A 17943-nucleotide genomic window follows, 5' to 3' on the forward strand; every position below is an offset into this window, starting at 1 on the left:
GATTAACTGGTTTAAACTTCTCATCGACATAATGCCAACAGTAGCGTGATTCAGCATTTTATCGCAAGATGTGGAACATATATATATATATATATATATATATATATATTTCAGTTAATCTTCCTTCATAGAACTAAATATTTTACTAATACAAGACTATATAAGCGACCCAGAAATGATTAACTGGTTTAAACTTCTCATCGACATAATGCCAACAGTAGCGTGATTCAGCATTTTATCGCAAGATGTGTAACATCGAGCCAATGATGTCAGTAGGGAGGAGACAGCCGACAGGACTATAAAGGCAGCCTCAGCCTTCAGAGCCGCCACACTTCCACCAAACAGCACAATTACTCCGTGAAACAGGACACCACCTACTACACCTGTTCAAGGTGAGCGCTTGTCCTTATCTTTGTTTCTATTTGAAACGCAATACGTTTCATAGGTTTACTGCAAATTAATTGTAACGTACCGATCCATTTCTACGCAGACTGGAAGGAACACATTCTGCTTCACACGTTTAACTGTCTTTTTTTTTTTTTAAACAATAGTCAACTAAAGCAGCCTACTACAAAATATCTGAGGAAGTGCTGACTCTACGTTAATGTCTGAGACAACTCAAATATGTTTATTCATTACTAAGTTTAGTCTTGCACAGACAAGTGTCTCCTGTCCCTGTAACTCATCAGGTTTCAGCGCAGCTCCATTTCTCACCTGGATGTGTACATTTTTAATAAGAACATGCAGTCGGTGACTGAAGAGCAGTTCTTGGCAATTTCTGTTCTATACTACAGGAAAACAAGAGTTGCACCTTTTGATCTAAAACGGATATTAAAGCAAGTTTAAAGGGATTTGGTAACTTTAAAATAATTAGCTTTTGTGTGTGTTTTACAGGAATCATGGCAAAGCGTGTTGCAGTTATTCTCTCAGGCTGTGGAGTCTATGACGGCACAGAGATCCACGAGGCCTCGGCTGTCCTTGTCCATCTGAGTCGTGCTGGAGCAAAAGTAAGAACAAGAAAGAAAAAGTGCCAGTTCACTATAGCGTTTTTTCCTCCTTTTTGTTTTGTCAATGTTAAACTTCTAAATACATTCTAAAATTCATTTGGCTTACACATTTAGTCTTTACAGAAACTTTGATTCAGAGTTTAACACGCTGATGTTTGATTTTTAGGTGCAGATGTTTGCTCCAAATGCAGATCAGATGCATGTTGTAAATCACTGTGAGGGGAAACCTACTGAGGAGAAGAGAAACATCCTGCAGGAAAGTGCCCGCATCGCCAGGGGTGATGTGACTGATCTGGCTAAGTTAGACGTCTTAGCGTTTGATGCTGCCATCATCCCAGGTGAGACTGTCTGAGCCAAAGATAACCACAGAGTGATGTATATGATTGTCTCTTTAGTTGATCTCCACCTCTTATGATTTTCTAAATGAATCCTGTTGTGTTCAATCAGGAGGATTTGGTGTGGCTAAGAACCTGAGTGACTGGGCTGTGAATAATAAGGACTGCACCATCCAGCCACATCTAGAGAAGCTCATCAAGGCTTTTCACAAAGCTGGAAAGCCTCTGGGCATGTGCTGCATTTCTCCCATCCTGGCTGCTAAGATCCTGCCTGGCTGTGAGGTCACCGTGGGGCAAGACAAAGAGTGTGACAAGTGTGTGTGGAGGGGAGAAACAGTTTATAATTATTGCTATTTTTGGACATGAAACCGTTTCAGTCAATGTTTCCTTTCATTTTATCCTCAGGTGGCCGTATGCTCAAACAGCAGGAGCTGTGAAGGAGATGGGATGCAAACATGTGAACAAAGGTGTGGAGGAAGCTCATGTTGATGTCAAGAATAAGCTGGTCACCACCTGCGCCTTCATGTGCAACGCTCCCTTTCACCAAGTTTTTGATGGCATTGGTGTCATGGTTAAAGAGACACTGAAACTGGCTTAACAAGAGTGTTACTGTTATTGTTTGTATTTATATTCCATGAAAAAAAATTTTTTTTCCCACAAAAATTTAGTTAATTATCAACATGCAGTTTTTGTTGGATTGGAAAATAGATGTTACTCTAACAATTCTGTCAAAGTTTTAAAATTTTCAATAAAAACTAAAATCTTTTGTCACCACAATCTTTGCAGAAAAAATTATTTATTTTTTTTCCCCCTCTGATGGCAGTTCATGATTTGCACTACAAATAAAATAGTTTTAAGGCTGCAATAAATGCTCAGTTTAGTTACTTTGTAAAAATTTCCATATAAATGCAGTTGTACCAGAAACATTTCTGTCTAACTGCAATATTACAGTTATAATTCTAATTTGTTAGTGTGAGCTATACAGGTGTTTTTGTCTTCATTTGGTTTAAACCAGAAGCTAAAGCAATCCATAGTATAAAAGGTTTTTAGGCCTTTTTGTTTCTTTAAACTCCATATATGTGTGTTTTTTTTTTTAATTTGCTCAAATTGTACAATTTTGTGGACATTTCTAGAAATAAAGATTATGTTGTACAACCAAGCAACACTGGCCAACACAAGACGTCCGCCTTTGTGAAGGTACTGAATTACTAGTTAATGTGAAGTTATTTAGAAATTATTTTAAACAGTGAACTTAATTAAATATCCACATTTAGTAAACATTTAAAAAGCTCAGTATTACATGCTGTTGAGGCGTTTTATGATTAACATTTCAGAAGAAATTCTTAAGATTGTTAATTAAAAAATTTAATATTTTAGAAGAAATAGATTATTAAAATAAAATTAGTGACAAACATTGAACAGACATTTAACTGAGATGTTCTTATAAAGCATAAAAACAAAAGCTGCGTGGACCCCAGTAATAATTTGAATGCTTTGTTGGAGAACTTGTTGGACTGGTCGACTCCATTCACCCTGAAATTTCCATAGACTGTTAGGATCAACAGTCAACAAGATAGATGTCTGACATCCAGAGCTGAAAATATGTTTCACTTTTATTAGTACAGGAAGGAACATAATGGATCATAAATTCAAAGCACCTCTTCTGGGATGTGTTTGAAATATTTTCATAGAGAAGAAGTCCATCATCAATCTGTTAAAAAAAAACAAAACAAAACATATTTTTCATTTTATGGTTCTGTTGTTAGCTAAACTGTTTAAAAACTGTTAGATTTAACAGAAAAATAAACTTACAGACATCCAGCTCTCAGAGAGCAAAACACGGCTTCCTCCATCTGCAGCAGCTCTTCTGGGATCTCCTGGTTGACTGACAGCATGTTTCCAGGGTGGATGGCTTGGCAACATGCCAGAGCAGTGGGTGCCTTCATGTAGGGCAGAAATGTCAATAAATAAGGAAAAATTCTAATTTTGATTATTCATTTAAACCTGTGGTTTGATTTAGTTCTCATATACAAAAACAATTAACTAAAAATGCAATACCCATACAATATAGGTAGAGCTTACATAATTTACAGGATACAGGTTTGTTTGGTCTGGTTCATCTCCCATGGATACTGAAAGTAACCGTTAATGGCTGTACTACGTGTACTCTTCACCTGTGGATGCATACAGATACATTTCAATCCCCCTCATTTAAACATCAGGATTTTACTAATAGATGAAATATCCTTATATCTGTCACATCTGTCAGTTCTTTTCTCAGCTCTCTCTGACTAACTCTTTTATTTTTCTGCATTATGCATCCTCAGATGTTTGTTTGCTTCTTACCAAATTCCTCCACCAGGTTGTGCCTCAGGGTTTCTGTTTCAAGACTAGTAACTTTGAGGCTGATGGTGATGGTAGAGGTTGAAAAGCTAAACAAACAGGAAAAGGATATTTCAAGAATGAATAAATTATTAATTTATTTAGTTATTTTGTGCATATGTTATGGACAATATGACTGTTCTACAGTCTTCTTTTGCTCTCTGAGTCTGCCAAACTTTTCTGTGGCTGAGGTTACATCATGCTCAGAGCTCCTTTTGTCATGATCATGGGCCGTGTTTGCGTATTGATCATGTATGTTGTTTTTTTAGTTATGATTTTGGTTTATAGTTCTGGTTTTTGTCATTTTTAGTTTTTGTTTTAAGATCATGGTTTGGGTTTTGTCATGTTAAGTTTGGTTTTCCCTCATGTGCTCTGTGGTTTTTGTTTCTGGCTCGTTAGAACACCTCGTCTAATTATTCTTCACCTGTTTCTCATTGCTCCCTCCGTGTATATATGCCCTTGGGTTTCAGCGACTCCTTGTCAGATCCTTATGTTGCATACTCCCTGTTGTGTGTGGTTCCTTGCCTTGCATCTTGGCAATAAACCATTTTACCTGCATTGATCCTGCCTGTCTGCATTTGGGTCCTCACTTCCGCCGCCACACGTTACATCTTTTGGAAACTATTCCTGAGTCAGCATCCTGAAATGTAGCCATGTTATTGTCTTATCATGTGATCACACATTTCCCCGAAGACAAAAAGACAGGGAAATCGGTGACAATGCAACATATGACACAACACCTGGATGACACAAGCAAGTTTTGTTCTATGGGTGAGGTAAGCTTTTTACGTGAGTCTCTTTCTTTGTTAGGTATGTTCGGGGGGGGGGGGGCATGCCTAACAAGTTTTTCCTCGAAGAAACTTGTTAGGTATGTTTTTACCACCAACATGACTTCTGCATCATCAGGAAACAAATACTGTGATTCATTGGATGTTTTCTGCTTTGCTTTGAAATGAGTCTTGATGGAGCCAAAGATTTCACAGAAACTGATTACAGTGTCACACCTATTACCCACTCATCACAATCTTATATTAAACCTACTACTACTACTACTACTACTACTACTACTACTACTACTACTACTACTACTACTACTACTACTACTACTACTACTACTAATAATAATAATAATAATAATAATAATAATAATAATAATAATAATAATGTAAAAAAGAAATAATGATGACTCATTACAGATAGACCTATTTCACATGAGAGTTTGAAGATGGATACAGATTTCGTACATAAATTATGTGCCCTTCATCCTAACAGAATCCAGTTTAACAGAGGAGACACAATATTGTATTAGATTATACATGTATGTGAGTCAAGATGTTTGAATCTGAATGTTGAGGTAAAAATCAGAGACAGGTGTTTTCAGTCAGCTGATGCAAGGGGGGACTTTGTTATTTTTCTTCTTTAATAGAAAGCGATCTATCAGAGACTGAACTAGATCACACACACACACACACACACACACACAAAGGGTTTCTGAAGAAAAGAGAGGTTAATGTTCATCATGGTGGAAAAGCTTACAAAACCACCTGTAACATATTTGAGTTTCAACAACCAGATTGTGTACAAATGGAAAAATTTAGATAAAACAGTTTTCCTCTACAGGAAGGATGGAGGTATGTTGGTTGAAGACATAAAAAAAAAAGACAAACTAACCCTCTTTGTTAATGTTTAGGAGTCCCCAATTTTTGGGCTGCAAGGCTGTGGACAGCAATTCACTGTGGACGAGTGACAGAATGACCACTTTGTTTCTTTTAGAGAAACAATGTCTGGAGAAAGAAAATCACAACCTTCCAGCCTATAGGAAACTCATATCAACCGGGGAAACTGACTGTGGCATGGAAATGTTTTGGGTCTGTGTTTTACAACAGTAAAATTCTGAATTTTGACTTGCAGCAGTGAAATCAAATTAATGTACTAAATTAAACGTACATTAATAAATTAATGTACGTTTAATGTGGAAAATATTTTGTTCTTCTAAACTGATCTTTCTGTATTAAAATGTTTGTCTTGTTTTCAACTGGTTTCTTTATTTACTTTTACTAAAATCCAATTTTTTAAAATTTTTTTAAACAATGTTTATTTTGAAGTTTTACAGGAAAGTAACCACAGACTAAAACCAATGAAAACAACCATATCCTAAAAGAAGAATCGGCTCGGTCTCATGCTGTGATGAAGTTCATAATGGACATTTAAGAAAAATCAGGCAGAAGCCATATTCCAGCTACAATAAAGTTCCCAGCTTATAGATAATCAGACTATCAACTTAATAAAATGCTCTGTCTTGCAACATAAGTCAAAATACAGTACAGTATGACAGGTAACGTCATATCCAAGGTCTCTAGAGTATCTTGGATCTTTAGGACTGCCGTCATCAGCTGTTTAACAAAGTAAGTATTTTGAGAAAATGATTAACACAGGAAAATCCCCGATCACTCAGAGGGCAGTTAGATTGTTGTGTGGAAACACGTCAGTGGGTCAGGTTCAGATCACGACAGCTGACCAGGAAGCAACAATGACCAGAAATACGTTCAGAATACGTTTATACTTCCTTATCTGAATTTATGTCATTGCAAACACAGTTTATTATTAAGTGGTTATGTGGCAGTTTGAAAACAGCTTCTTAAAATAAGTGCACATAGAAGTAAACACTTATCACAATCAGATGATGAACACCTGTCACCTGTTGTATTAATACAATCTAAAGAAAAACACAACTTTAGAGGGATGAAGAATCAGTGCAAATATTAAGTTAAATATGGGTTTTCAAAAAGTGTAAATAAAAATCTATTTTAATCGTTTTTCTTCCTCTGTAATGATGCTATAGAACGCATCCAGATGAAGGTTGGTATGCATTATTTTTAGTTTCCAATGCATCTAATGATTTTTATTTCACCAAACTGAAACTCTTTTAATAATCAATCTGACCCTCTTTTTGTAAGATCATGGTTTTTATCTCCCTTAAAGCTTCAACTTGACTCTTTCACCTTGTTTTGGTGCTTTGGTCAGAGAGGGTGATGCTATTTTTTTTTTTACACTCTCTTTCCTCCCCCAAGATGTGCTGCTCATTATTTCTGCACAGGATAAGCTCTGGGTCCTTGTTTGGAGGTGTTTTTGTATCAACGGTGTGTCTGTTTCTAAGCTTTTTCAAAACACAATTTTCTTAAATTATTGGAGGATGTGGAGCTGAAATAACTGTTGACTAATATTAAAACATGTTTGATTTGGATTTTATTTTAGATTCTTTCTTTGAATCTGCACCTGCATTGCTTGTATATTCTATATGAAACCAATTCAATTTGATTTAAAAAGAACTGCATGAGCGACTGCTTAATCATATGTAATTTGAGTTTGATCTGGTTAAAGATTAGACCATAGATTAACAGAAGAAATGCTAAAAGCTTGGCACATCTTTCCTTTTTTATTTTTCTTTTTTTAAGTTGTGCACGTCCTTCCTAATGTTTGCATGAGTGCAAACAATTAAAGCTCATTTCAGAAAAGAATAGAAGCATAATTGTCATTGGACACAGAAACTTTGTTTAGCAGCAAAATCCTGCAGCAGCCAAATATGAAATGTGGATTTGTACATATATACAAATGAACAGGCCCATATATATAAATAAATAACATTTAAGTCACTGTGCTGAAATAAAAGTAAATGTGCAGCTAAAAAATGTATAGGATTATTGAGAGTGCAGGGGTGGGTGGGTGATGGGGGCAGGGGGTTCATGTTTCCTGTGGTAGTCTCTTCACAGCCATGGGGATGAAGCTGTGTTTGAGTCTGCTGGTCCAGATTTTTATGACTCTGAGCCTGGCAGCAGGGAGGGTGGAGAACAGAGTTCTTGCTGTGGTGCGACTTGTTTGCTGCATCTCCTTCCTTGTCCTTCTGTGCATACTTTGGCTGATATTCTGTTTCATGAATCTCACTGACACAAGTGATCACCATGCAGTGACCTTTAATAAAAGCCATATCTTTTTCTTTTTGTGAATTTCTAAAAAGCGCAGACTGGCCTCTTGGTGGTGCAGTTTGCTGCTTTTTTGACGTTTCCCTTCAAAACATTTCTTTACCCGGCAACAATGATTTGACATCTTGAAAGGAATACTGATCAAAGAACGCTCATAAAAAACATTAACTAAGTAATAACTAATTTAAGAGGCTCTATTTAGAGACAAATTAAGGTAGACTGAACAATATGTCTATAACTAAATATAATCCGTTAACTATTAATCTTAAAATAACAATATTTTGTGATTTATACCCCTTGTTTGTGCCTCAGCTTTTATTAAGTACTCAAACCTGTTTTAATGTGTTACTTTACACATAAATGAAAGCAATCCAGTAGAATACAGACTTTCTTCATTTATTATTACATTTTAGACCTGGTGCATGTTTCTCTTTCAAGCTCTGTGCAACATGAGCACATTTTATAAAACCATTCTTAAGACAGTTTTATGCTTCTAGAAGATGAAAAGTTTATTTAAAAGATGCTACCATCTTTCAGGGATCACATTAATTGTTAAAGGATTAAAAAGATAAAACATTAATGATATACAGAAACAATTTAAAGTACGCAAGTCAGTTTATTGACTCTGCTTTGAGAACATATTAGATCAGGTTCCTTCACAATCTCATATAATGTAGGGATTAACAAAGTTTTAGCAATACAAAGACATTAAGATAGGTAGCTCATACTTTCAAACACTCATAACAATTTATCAGGTTTACAGGCAGTTCTCACAAAAAGCACAACAGTTAGTCTGAAGAAGCAAACTGCTGTAAATAATCCTTAATATAAATAAATCCCTGCAAGAGAAACATTAAAATCTGCATGAGAAGGGCTTTAAAGACAAAAGATTCCTCCCTAAGTGACACAAGAAATCCTAAGAAGAGGACAAGCTATATACAGATGGAAGACAGCTGTTTAGCAGTGGAACATATGTATGTGTATATATATATATATATATATATATAATTTTCTTTTCACATTTTAGAATTAAATTAATCTCGTGGATTTGCAGCCATTTTCATTTGTCCTCATAAATTCTAAACTCTTGGTTTACCATCGAATTCTGCAAACATTTGTGTGCAACATTTTAAAACATATATAGTACTGTTTTCAACATTGCCATTAATATTAAAAACCTGTGATAATAATTGCTAAATTAACATTTTTGTTTTTAATATGATGTAAAATGTCTTCTGTGTGTCTGTGCATATTTGAATCTTCACTGCAGATGTGAGAGAAGTACCCTGCAGTCTCCAAGTTGGTCCAGCTCCTTCACCACCTCAATCAGCTGCTCGACCCTCTCTGAAGGAAGCACCACCTCTGCATTGTTTCTGAACTTCTTCCTCAGGCTCTCATTGGTCAGTGGGTTGCGCCAGTGACCATAGAATGTGTCACAGCGCCCCTTTATAATGTCTCCACCAACAAGTGTCACCTGGACTTCTCCATACATGCGGTTGAAATTAGCAGGATTGTCGTGTGGATGCTCCAGACGGACACGAGTCAGCAGGGCGAGCAGCTCTGGGCGGCTCATGGCAGCTGGGGTGAAGGACTGCACGGTCACCTCACCGTCCAGGAGAGCGCTGCAAGCATTAAATTGGAAGGAGTGGCGTGCCTCATGCTCAGACTCAGGGAGGGGTCTGTTGATGTATTTAGACTGGGGGACTCTGAGCAGGATGTCCTGGACTTGAGCTGGGGAGACTTTACCAGGACCGACTCCCACAAGAAGCTCGTGGACTGAGGCTGCAGCATCCGCCACCCAGTGCATCCCCAGATGTGCAGGGAAGCGCTTGAAGCCCATGTCCTGCTCCTCAAGCAGGAACGTATGGCCGTCTTTACTGGGTGATTCTAAAGGTCGTGGCACATAATCTTCATAGAAAGCATTAAACCCTGCCACCCCTGCAACAGCATCCAGAACCAGAGGACTGGCCTCCAAACCTCTAGAGGCCAGCAGTGCAGCTTCAAGCCCCAAACGTGCGGCATTGCCAATATGAAGGGGTTTAGACTGGGTGGCAGCATTAGCCATTGGGGCTCCAGCTAGAGAAGCAGCTATAGCCAAGGCATGACTGCACTGGGAGGGATCCAGAGACAAGAGGCGAGCACAGGCTGCTGCGCTGCCCATAGTACCAACCACACTGGGAGGGTGAAACCTGTTGAGACAGACAGAGATACTTGTTACTTGTTTCTGGAGCCGAAATGTTACTTTTCCCTTAATGTGTGTATCATTAGTGCACATTATATTAACAGTATTATGAGTATTAAATGTTTCATCTGCAGAATGCAGAAGACATGCACATGATATTTTGATTTAAAGGAAGATCTGCAGTCAGAGCTGTTATATGATGTTTATACTGGAGATCAAACATATCCTGTCTGGACATTGGATACCTTTTGAATTTTGCAGGAAGAAATAGTGCAACAAGGAAAAAAATCCCCAATAAGATGAAGAGGGCTACATGCAGTACACTACAGGAACTAGGACACCTCCAAAATATCACCTAAAGAAACAGCTTTGAATTGCTACACTGTGCACTAGAAATAGATACTTATATAAAACCAGCACAACTGAAGTACTTGTGGCCTTTTTATGAGACCACAAAATGTCTTCACCACTTAGGAAAAACCCTTAAAAACACCTCACATCATACTGCTTTTCTTTTTTCATAAACCATAGTGTTTTTCTTTTCAGGTCAATTAGAAATCTGCCCAATGTAAAAATTTAAATACAACATTTACAAACAGCTGAAAAAAAGAAAAAGACATCTTAAAATAAAATGTCCATGTTTAAGCCACATTTGGTGACTCATGCTCTCACCTCTTGGGGATGTTGTTGGCCTCATTAGAGAACCTCATTAGTCGGCCTTGGATTTCAATGCCAACATTGAAGGCCAGCAAGAAGTCCAGGCCACTAGGTTTACTGTTAGCTGGCAACATGTCACTGAGAGCTATCACAGCAGGAAGGACGGCTCCTGAGGGATGAGTGGCAGGGTGCCATGTATCATCAAAGTCCATGGAGTGGGTCTGCAGTCAAAAGAAAAAAATATCATTGTTTTCTAATTATATTCTCCTGTTGGGTTTATACTATTATTGCACATTAAATATCTGTAGTTTGGTCATGGCAGTGGGTTAATATTTTCTTACTTACCGCCACTCCATTGACAAAAGCAGCAAGTGTTGGAGAGAGTTTAATGCCCCTGCGTCCATACACAGAGCTGATGTAATCCGGGCCATACATGTACTGAAAGTAAAGACACATGCAGTTGTGGCTGTGGTCAGAAGTAAATCAAAAATTAATAATGTGTGTAAATATGTCTCTTTAAAAACTCTTATAGCTGTCACAAACTCAAAAAGGAATATGAATTTTTCCCAAAAAGGAGAAATCCCCAATATGAGCGTGTAAACAGATTTACGTATGTCAATATAAATGTTGAAATCTCACCTGGCAGTGCTTCAGGGCCATTTCAAACACTTCAGTAGTGCTACCAATCAGACCCACTCCAATGCTGTCCAGCACCATTCTTTTGCTGCGGTGGAGAACCGCAGAGGACAAGTGCTGTGGTTTTATCTCACTGATGAACTTCCCAAAACTTGCTGTGACTGTGTCTTCGGGGGCCGGGAGCCGCTGAACTGCTGAATGAAAGTAGCAGAGAACATTTAATAGGACAAAATTTTTAATAATGTGAATGGAAAGACTAGAGTATCATTATAAACATGTTGCAAAGTTTATAGAGTTCATATTTAGAAAAATCCTTGAAACTGAATCAGAAAAATAGTGAATCTCCTTCATATTTACTGTTGTTGTGATTAAGAGTTGAAGGAGTTTAATTTATACAAAATATTACATTTTTAGAGGACTTTTAGATGTACTTACAATTCTTTAGCAAACTGAATTAAATATGCAAATAAAAGTTGATCCAAGAGTGGAATCAATTAAATATCTACCTTTCAATCATTATTCTACCATCAATATGAGGTGCTGACCTCCAGTCTGACAAATACCTACCTTCTGCTGCAGAATTATGCATAGTCCTGACAGCACTCACAGCTCTTAGTGTTTTCTATGGAGAACAAGTAGAGAGGATTAAAAAACATTAACACAGCAATTTCTGTTACCTTGATGAGTAGCTGATATGAGACATGCAGGAAATTTCTGTTCCACTTCGTCAGAGTAAGAGAAAGTTAAACCATTGTCTTGGAACACAATAGCACCTCTGTTATAAAAGATGCCTTTACGAGGTCACGTGCTTGGTAAATTTAGTGTTAAAATGTTTTATAGTGGCCTGTGCTGAATACATTCAGTTCTTTTAAAAAGTTCCCTAAAATTGTTATAATTTTTATTTACCGATAAGTGTCTGACAAAGCAGGATGCCTACCCTTGTTTGTCTAATTAAAGTTCTCTGAAATGACTTTATAAATCTTTACCTGTAGCTTCAACATCATGGCTTCACTGTTTTTGTCTTGTTGCCTTCTTGCTTCTGTCCGAAAACGTATTTTCTCTTCAGCGCTTCTCTTCTGGCTGTGCAGTGGAGAAGTTTGGAGTGATGCTGTTCTGAGATTGGGAGGGTGTCTACCTTATATAGCCCAGGTTGCCTCCACAAGAGCTTGCTACAAAAGGAACAAGGAAGGAGGGGCATGTAAATGAAGGTAGGAATTTCCAACTTTGGGTCATTTCAAATTGTGATGTAAGTCAAGGAATTTCTTTCGGACTCCTCCTACAATCAGGTGAGTCTTATTCATGACAAACCTGCATCTCTTCCTCAGTATCACCCAGCGCTTCATCTCCTAAGCATCTTAAACGAGTAAGGCTCTATTTTTTTGCTTCTTACATATTTCCAGCAGAGCTAAATGTTCATTTCATGCAAGCTTTAAAAAAAACATACTACAGGTTTACTGGTTTACTTTTATTAATGATTAAGGTATTATTCTTAGAACTTGTGGTAAAGATATTGTAAACAAATTGCTCTCAAAGTTGTACATTTAAAATAATATTTTCTGGGGTAGATAATGGCATTTATGATTTAGGGTCATTTCTTTATTTTTTTTAGATTTCTATAAAGTAAATAATAAAACCTACATTAATTGTCTGCTGAGAATTTCAAAGTAATTCTAAAATATAAGCTAAATAAAGTTGTATTTTATAATTGTTGGATCACAACTATGTAAGATCTTTTATAAATGAGACTTCTAAAGAAACTGAGGATGTGAAAAGGACTTTCCAGTGAAATATATATATGAATATTTCTAAAGGTTTTCTTAAATCAAATGCACCCTAGATTAAATGCTTTTTATTGGCTTAGGTCAGCAAGGCTGGGGAACTCTGCTCAAACATAAGATAAAAATTGTGAGTGTCAATTATGGAAATCTTTCTTAAAAACAATTTGCAGGGTTATGTCAATAATATTTTTAGTTAAAATTGCGTTATATCACTCTAACTAGTAGGCATTAACAGTGCAAATTCATTTATAAATCTACTCTGTTGTTTGTACTTTCTCTTTTACAAGTACAATTTGACAACACATCATGGCAGCATCGGACGGGTTTCCTGCTAGTTTCTATGGGGAACCAGGAGTGTTGGGCATGTTATCAAATGGGATCAGTGCATTCCTTGTACTTCTACAGAACTTTAATACAGCTCACTCTGGCATTGCACCAGTTGGAGTGGAGAACATACTTGCAGGTAAAACCTGTAGTAAAGTCTGTAGTTAAAAGCAAGATGTTATATTTAAAAGTTATATCAAGGTGGTTTACAACAATTTACAACACTTTTTACAGGTGTTCATCTCATCCTGATTGGCGGTATCTGCCAGCTGGTGGCTGGACTGCTTTCCTTTCGGAAGTATGATCACCTGAGTGGCACTGCTTTCATTGGCTATGCTGCTCTTTGGGGTAGTTATGGAGCAACCCGAATCTACAATGGTGCCTTATTTCATAATCAAATGTCAATGCTGCATCAGCTGATGAACATTTCCAATAACATGACAGGCAACACGACTTTGAACAACTCCACAGAGTGCCGCTTATGCCTGTCCATAGAACAGTCAGCAATTGCGGGTCTGGTCCCTTATATCCTGCTGTCCTTTCTCCTGGCATTTTGCTCTGCCACAGTCAACTACATCATGCCTTTTGTTTTTGGGGCCATCACAGCCACTTTAATCTTTGAAGCAGTAGCCATAGTAGCAGGTTCATGGGCCCTTGTGGTCTCTGGAGTTCTGGAGTTACTCATCCTGCTCTTTGCCATCTACGGTTCAGCTGCTCTGCTCATCAAAGGTCTGACTCAGCGTTTAGTCCTTAAAGGCTTTGGGACCCCTCTCTTTAATGTCCTCCTGCTGGGAACCACCAACTCAGCAAGTGCCCAGAGCATTGGCCAAGAGAAGAAGAAGAACACAAAATATGCAGAACCTATGGCCTTGGGTTTCTTCTGTGACTCTGTTGCTCCTTTCATCTTTGCTTTCTACAGTTTTGGGTACATGAAATCATTTGGTTTAGGAGTCGCTTGGGTATCAATTGTCTCAGTTGCCCAGCTGTTCTCCAGCTACTATGCTCATCTGCGTCAAGATTGCTACCACACAACTAAGTTTGGATTTCATGCCACATACTGGCTGATCAAGGCATGGGACGAGTTTGTGGTATCTGCTCTGATAGTGCAGGAGAATCAAGTTGTCTCTGGGAGGGAAGCAATGGTGGGAAACTGGTTCTTTGTGGTGGCAGGCTTGGTGCTGTGTGTTGGAAGCCTGAACATGGACGTTCTAGAGCTCATCCACAACTTGCTCTTTGTCCTGGTCACAGTTGCAACGATCCCTCAGATCCTCCTGCAGGATTACTACATCTTCTTTGGTGTAGCTTGCTCCCTGTTCACTGCGGCCTCCATCTATGGCACCTTCTCGCGTCTAATAAACACCATTGCAGAAAAGTCTCTCATCCCTGTCGGAGCACAGCCCATCAGCACTGAGCAGCTGAAAAGTGCTTTAACGTGCAGAAAGTCTGGACAGGAAGACCAGCAGGTGCTGCCCCAAACTGACCAGACTTCAGATGCTCTGTTCTATCTTTCAAACGGGGTTGCAGCTCTTTCAGCGCTTCATTCAAGTGTCTCCAGTATGAATTCTACCCTCCTTCATATGACTGTGCCCTGGGTCCTCATCTCTGGAGCAATCATCCAGGCCTACGTCAGCAGGCTGCAAGTCACAGGGGGTGGCCGCTTTGGATCCGTAATCTCATCCATCTATGTGGTTGTATGGGCAACTTGGACCTGGTTTAGATTTGCAGGTATGTCAGTGTATGATAATAAACTGACATTTTAATCTCAGATTTCCACAAGATTCTCATCCCAAGTCGTTGTTTTCTAGGCGACCAGCTTCAGCTCTCAACAGAGGCAGCTTACGGTTTCACAGCAGGAAGCATTGCTTTGTTGGTTATTAATGCCTTCCTCATGCTGATTGGTAAGGTTGATTCATTCTTTTGATAAAACCTTTGCAGCTTGTTTGGGACTGTTCCTTATTCTCTTATAATTTGTTTCAGCTGCCTACAGGAACCTGGTTCTGCTGTTTCTAACAGCAGTCATGGAGGTTGTTCTGGTCTGCTTCCTGCTCTCCACCCTTCAGCGACTGCCATATAAACTTGAAAGTAAGAAAAGAACAGCAGCATTCTTAACTCTAGAGAAAGCTTTTATTTAAAATTATAAAACTTGACACATTATGTGACACTATGTCCATAGACTTGATTGCATTTAAGAAAAGTAACTGTTTGTTCTTTCACAGTGGCCATGCTTGGACTGGTTTCCATCATTTGTATATATGGAGCTTTGGCTTCACTAGTAAACTGCATCTTCTCACAGAGAATGCTTCTGATGGGTCCTCCCCTCATTAAGGTAAATATTGACAAACTTAATATTTCCTTTCTTTTGAAATATGTTGTAACACATCCTATACTTTATCAAGCATCTTTTTTTCCCTTTGTCCTGTTTGTAGGAAAAAGTAAAACAAGAAACATCTACAGAGCCGCCCTGTCCAGTGGCCAACTCTCGTCTCACCAGTGGTCTCTTGAAGATAGCTGGTATTCTGGAGGAGGGAGGAGTATGCGGTATTCCCACAGATACTGTGTATGCTTTGGCTGCATCGTGCAAAAATCCTCAGGCAATTGAGAAAATCTACAACATTAAAGTAAGAAAGAAAAATTGGGTATCTGTTATGCAAAGCATGGAATATTTCATGTGATCTTACTTCTGCATTGTTTTATATTTCAGGACAGACCAGCAGAGAAGCCTATATGCATTTGCATTTCCAGTGTAGAGCAGCTGGTGGCAGCCAAGCCTCCTTTTAGTCCTCTGCTTTGGGAATTTATGAGAAATGTGTATCCTGGAGGCATCAGCTGCATCGTCAGCAAAGGAGACTGGCTGTTAAGACTCGGTAGGTTTTAAATGGAGGCTCCATCTAAAACTTGAATTAACACACACATGCTGTCATAATATGCTCATCTAAGAACTAAGAAATGATGGATACTCTTGTTTTATATACTTTGCTCTTTCAATATAAAATGAAGAGATAAATAAAAAGATTTTTTTATGCAGCACTTGTGAATATCTATCATCAGTATTCAGCTTAACTTTTAATGTGTTTTCTACAGGAGTTGGACCAGCTTATGACCGTGTTGGTACCCGAGACACCATCATGATCCGTGTCCCTGACCACACAGTCACTTGCCATCTTTGTGATATCACTGGACCTCTTGCTATTACATCAGCCAATCCCAGTGGAGAGGCAGACAGCACCCACCACAGCATGGTCATCAAGTAAGAGTCTGTTGTTTATGGAGCCAGAATGGCTTTTAGCTCTTTACAGAACAGCCTTAGTCTGTGTCTTGACTATTGTTTTTCAGTTGGTTTATTTCTTATTAAAATTGCACTCTAGACTCACTCTTGTTATCTGCTTTTCATCAGTAAAAATTTCACTATTTTGTATCAAATATGTAACTTAAGTGTGGTTTAAATGGTATTAATAACCACCTGCTTTGCCACAGTCGACTTGGACACAAGATCCAAGGAGTTCTCTGTGATGGGGATTCAAATGAGGCTGTCGCATCAACTGTTGTCAACTGCCTGCGGATTGATGAAGGTTTGATTCAAAATAGGTCCTAAATGTTCACTTTTTTTTTTTTTATTAAAGAAGAACACTTATTCCACCCTTTCTCTTTTCACAGGAACCATCACCATTGTAAGGGAAGGCTGTGTTCCTGCAGTAAAAGTTCAACAGATCTTTGACAGAGTGAAGAGCAATATGCTGTGATGATCAACATCTTTATTTGAGGCTTCTCCTGAACTCTTTCCATGTTCTGCTTCTTCTGTTTTTGGGTTTCCTTTTATTTACTAAAATGTTTTTAGGATAGTATCTTGTTTAGTTATATCCATAAAACTGTCATATGTTGATATTAAATGTTGTACTGAACTATTTACATAATTTTTGAGAAAATAAAATAAAACTGACATAAAATAAACTAAAGTTTCATCTTTTTTAAAATCCCTTCACAGATGACTTAAGATTTTATGAGATACTAAAAGAAACATTCAAAGAAAATTCTGAGAGAACAGCATGGTTCAGAAACATTTCTCCTGCTTCAGCTTCTTTTAATGTTAAATCTACATTCATGTTTTAAATTTTAGTGCAATGAGAATTATTTGCAACCCCAATTACAGAAAGGTTGGGATACTATATAAAATAACAATAAAAACAGAATTCACTGATGGCATATCTCATAAATCCACATGCTATGCCCAATAGAACATACACAAGTGAGATCTTTTATTTTTTATTTTTACTTTACTTTACTTTGTCATTGCAAGCAGAATGATGCTCTGGCAGCTGTGTTGTGCTGAACAAATCGGCTTTGCCAAGAGGAGCTTTATGGATATGAGGCCTCATGGGGGGGGGGGAGTAAATGAAAGACAGTAGACGAGAGAGAAGAGATGAGCGCTAGAGGTGATCGAAAAATAAAAGACAAGGATATACCATATATAAGGTAACAACATCAGCTGTTACACCTGTAAGACAAAAAATCCAAAAAAGAGAAAAAAGGAAAAATACACCTGCAACATCTTTAAGAAACAAAACTGACAATCAATAAAAGCATCTAAAAAAGATGGACAAGCTGTAGAAAAAAGAAAAGGAATGTCATAACAACAAAAACATCAGAAACAAAGAAAAACAAGAA

The 17943-nt window shown here is 37.9% G+C and overlaps 3 protein-coding genes across 5 annotated transcripts; 2 read left to right on the forward strand and 1 right to left on the reverse strand.

The window, feature by feature from the left end:
* The first annotated feature begins 311 nt into the window (after positions 1-311).
* Positions 312-2369, forward strand: LOC121643099 (glutamine amidotransferase-like class 1 domain-containing protein 3A, mitochondrial). Its single transcript, XM_041990316.1, has 5 exons — positions 312-392; positions 895-1007; positions 1174-1345; positions 1455-1656; positions 1748-2369. Exons 2-5 carry the CDS (start codon positions 900-902, stop codon positions 1938-1940), a joined length of 675 nt encoding a protein of 224 aa, XP_041846250.1. The 5' UTR covers positions 312-392; positions 895-899; the 3' UTR covers positions 1941-2369.
* Positions 2370-8137: 5768 nt separating this feature from the next.
* LOC121643096 (cis-aconitate decarboxylase-like) lies at positions 8138-12300 on the reverse strand. 2 transcript variants are annotated; one of them, XM_041990314.1, is made up of 6 exons: positions 12166-12300; positions 11747-11801; positions 11183-11370; positions 10889-10981; positions 10559-10764; positions 8138-9893 (listed from the first exon to the last, which is right to left on the reverse strand). In XM_041990314.1, exons 1-6 carry the CDS (start codon positions 12181-12183, stop codon positions 8966-8968), a joined length of 1488 nt encoding a protein of 495 aa, XP_041846248.1. In that variant the 5' UTR covers positions 12184-12300; the 3' UTR covers positions 8138-8965. The 2 variants fall into 2 exon arrangements, with proteins under 2 accessions (XP_041846248.1, XP_041846247.1); XM_041990313.1 differs by having other exon boundaries at positions 11183-11373.
* Positions 12301-12516: 216 nt separating this feature from the next.
* Positions 12517-17182, forward strand: LOC121643092. 2 transcript variants are annotated; one of them, XM_041990308.1, is made up of 11 exons: positions 12517-12542; positions 13245-13420; positions 13516-15006; positions 15087-15179; positions 15259-15363; positions 15498-15607; positions 15708-15899; positions 15983-16145; positions 16363-16528; positions 16756-16850; positions 16936-17182. In XM_041990308.1, exons 2-11 carry the CDS (start codon positions 13264-13266, stop codon positions 17019-17021), a joined length of 2658 nt encoding a protein of 885 aa, XP_041846242.1. In that variant the 5' UTR covers positions 12517-12542; positions 13245-13263; the 3' UTR covers positions 17022-17182. The 2 variants fall into 2 exon arrangements, with proteins under 2 accessions (XP_041846242.1, XP_041846243.1); XM_041990309.1 differs by lacking the exon at positions 12517-12542 and adding an exon at positions 13056-13084.
* The last annotated feature ends 761 nt before the right edge of the window (positions 17183-17943 follow it).

Source organism: Melanotaenia boesemani, chromosome 7 (assembly GCF_017639745.1).
Source record: "Melanotaenia boesemani isolate fMelBoe1 chromosome 7, fMelBoe1.pri, whole genome shotgun sequence".
Lineage (NCBI taxonomy): Eukaryota > Metazoa > Chordata > Actinopteri > Atheriniformes > Melanotaeniidae > Melanotaenia > Melanotaenia boesemani.

What these genes read in the sequence shown, in the direction of transcription:
- LOC121643099 (XM_041990316.1), top strand. Translation starts at nt 900, where the DNA reads ATGGCAAAGCGTGTTGCAGTTATTCTCTCAGGCTGTGGAGTCTATGAC. An exon ending in TGAGTCGTGCTGGAGCAAAA is followed by an intron (nt 1,008 to 1,173) that starts GTAAGAACAAGA and finishes TTTGATTTTTAG; the next exon opens with GTGCAGATGTTTGCTCCAAA. An exon ending in TGATGCTGCCATCATCCCAG is followed by an intron (nt 1,346 to 1,454) that starts GTGAGACTGTCT and finishes GTGTTCAATCAG; the next exon opens with GAGGATTTGGTGTGGCTAAG.
- LOC121643096 (XM_041990313.1), bottom strand. An exon ending in TGGCCCTGAAGCACTGCCAG is followed by an intron (nt 10,982 to 11,182) that starts GTGAGATTTCAA and finishes CTTTACTTTCAG; the next exon opens with TACATGTATGGCCCGGATTA. An exon ending in GCCAACAACATCCCCAAGAG is followed by an intron (nt 9,894 to 10,558) that starts GTGAGAGCATGA and finishes CTGTCTCAACAG; the next exon opens with GTTTCACCCTCCCAGTGTGG.
- LOC121643092 (XM_041990308.1), top strand. Translation starts at nt 13,264, where the DNA reads ATGGCAGCATCGGACGGGTTTCCTGCTAGTTTCTATGGGGAACCAGGA. An exon ending in GACCTGGTTTAGATTTGCAG is followed by an intron (nt 15,007 to 15,086) that starts GTATGTCAGTGT and finishes GTTGTTTTCTAG; the next exon opens with GCGACCAGCTTCAGCTCTCA. An exon ending in CACCACAGCATGGTCATCAA is followed by an intron (nt 16,529 to 16,755) that starts GTAAGAGTCTGT and finishes GCTTTGCCACAG; the next exon opens with TCGACTTGGACACAAGATCC.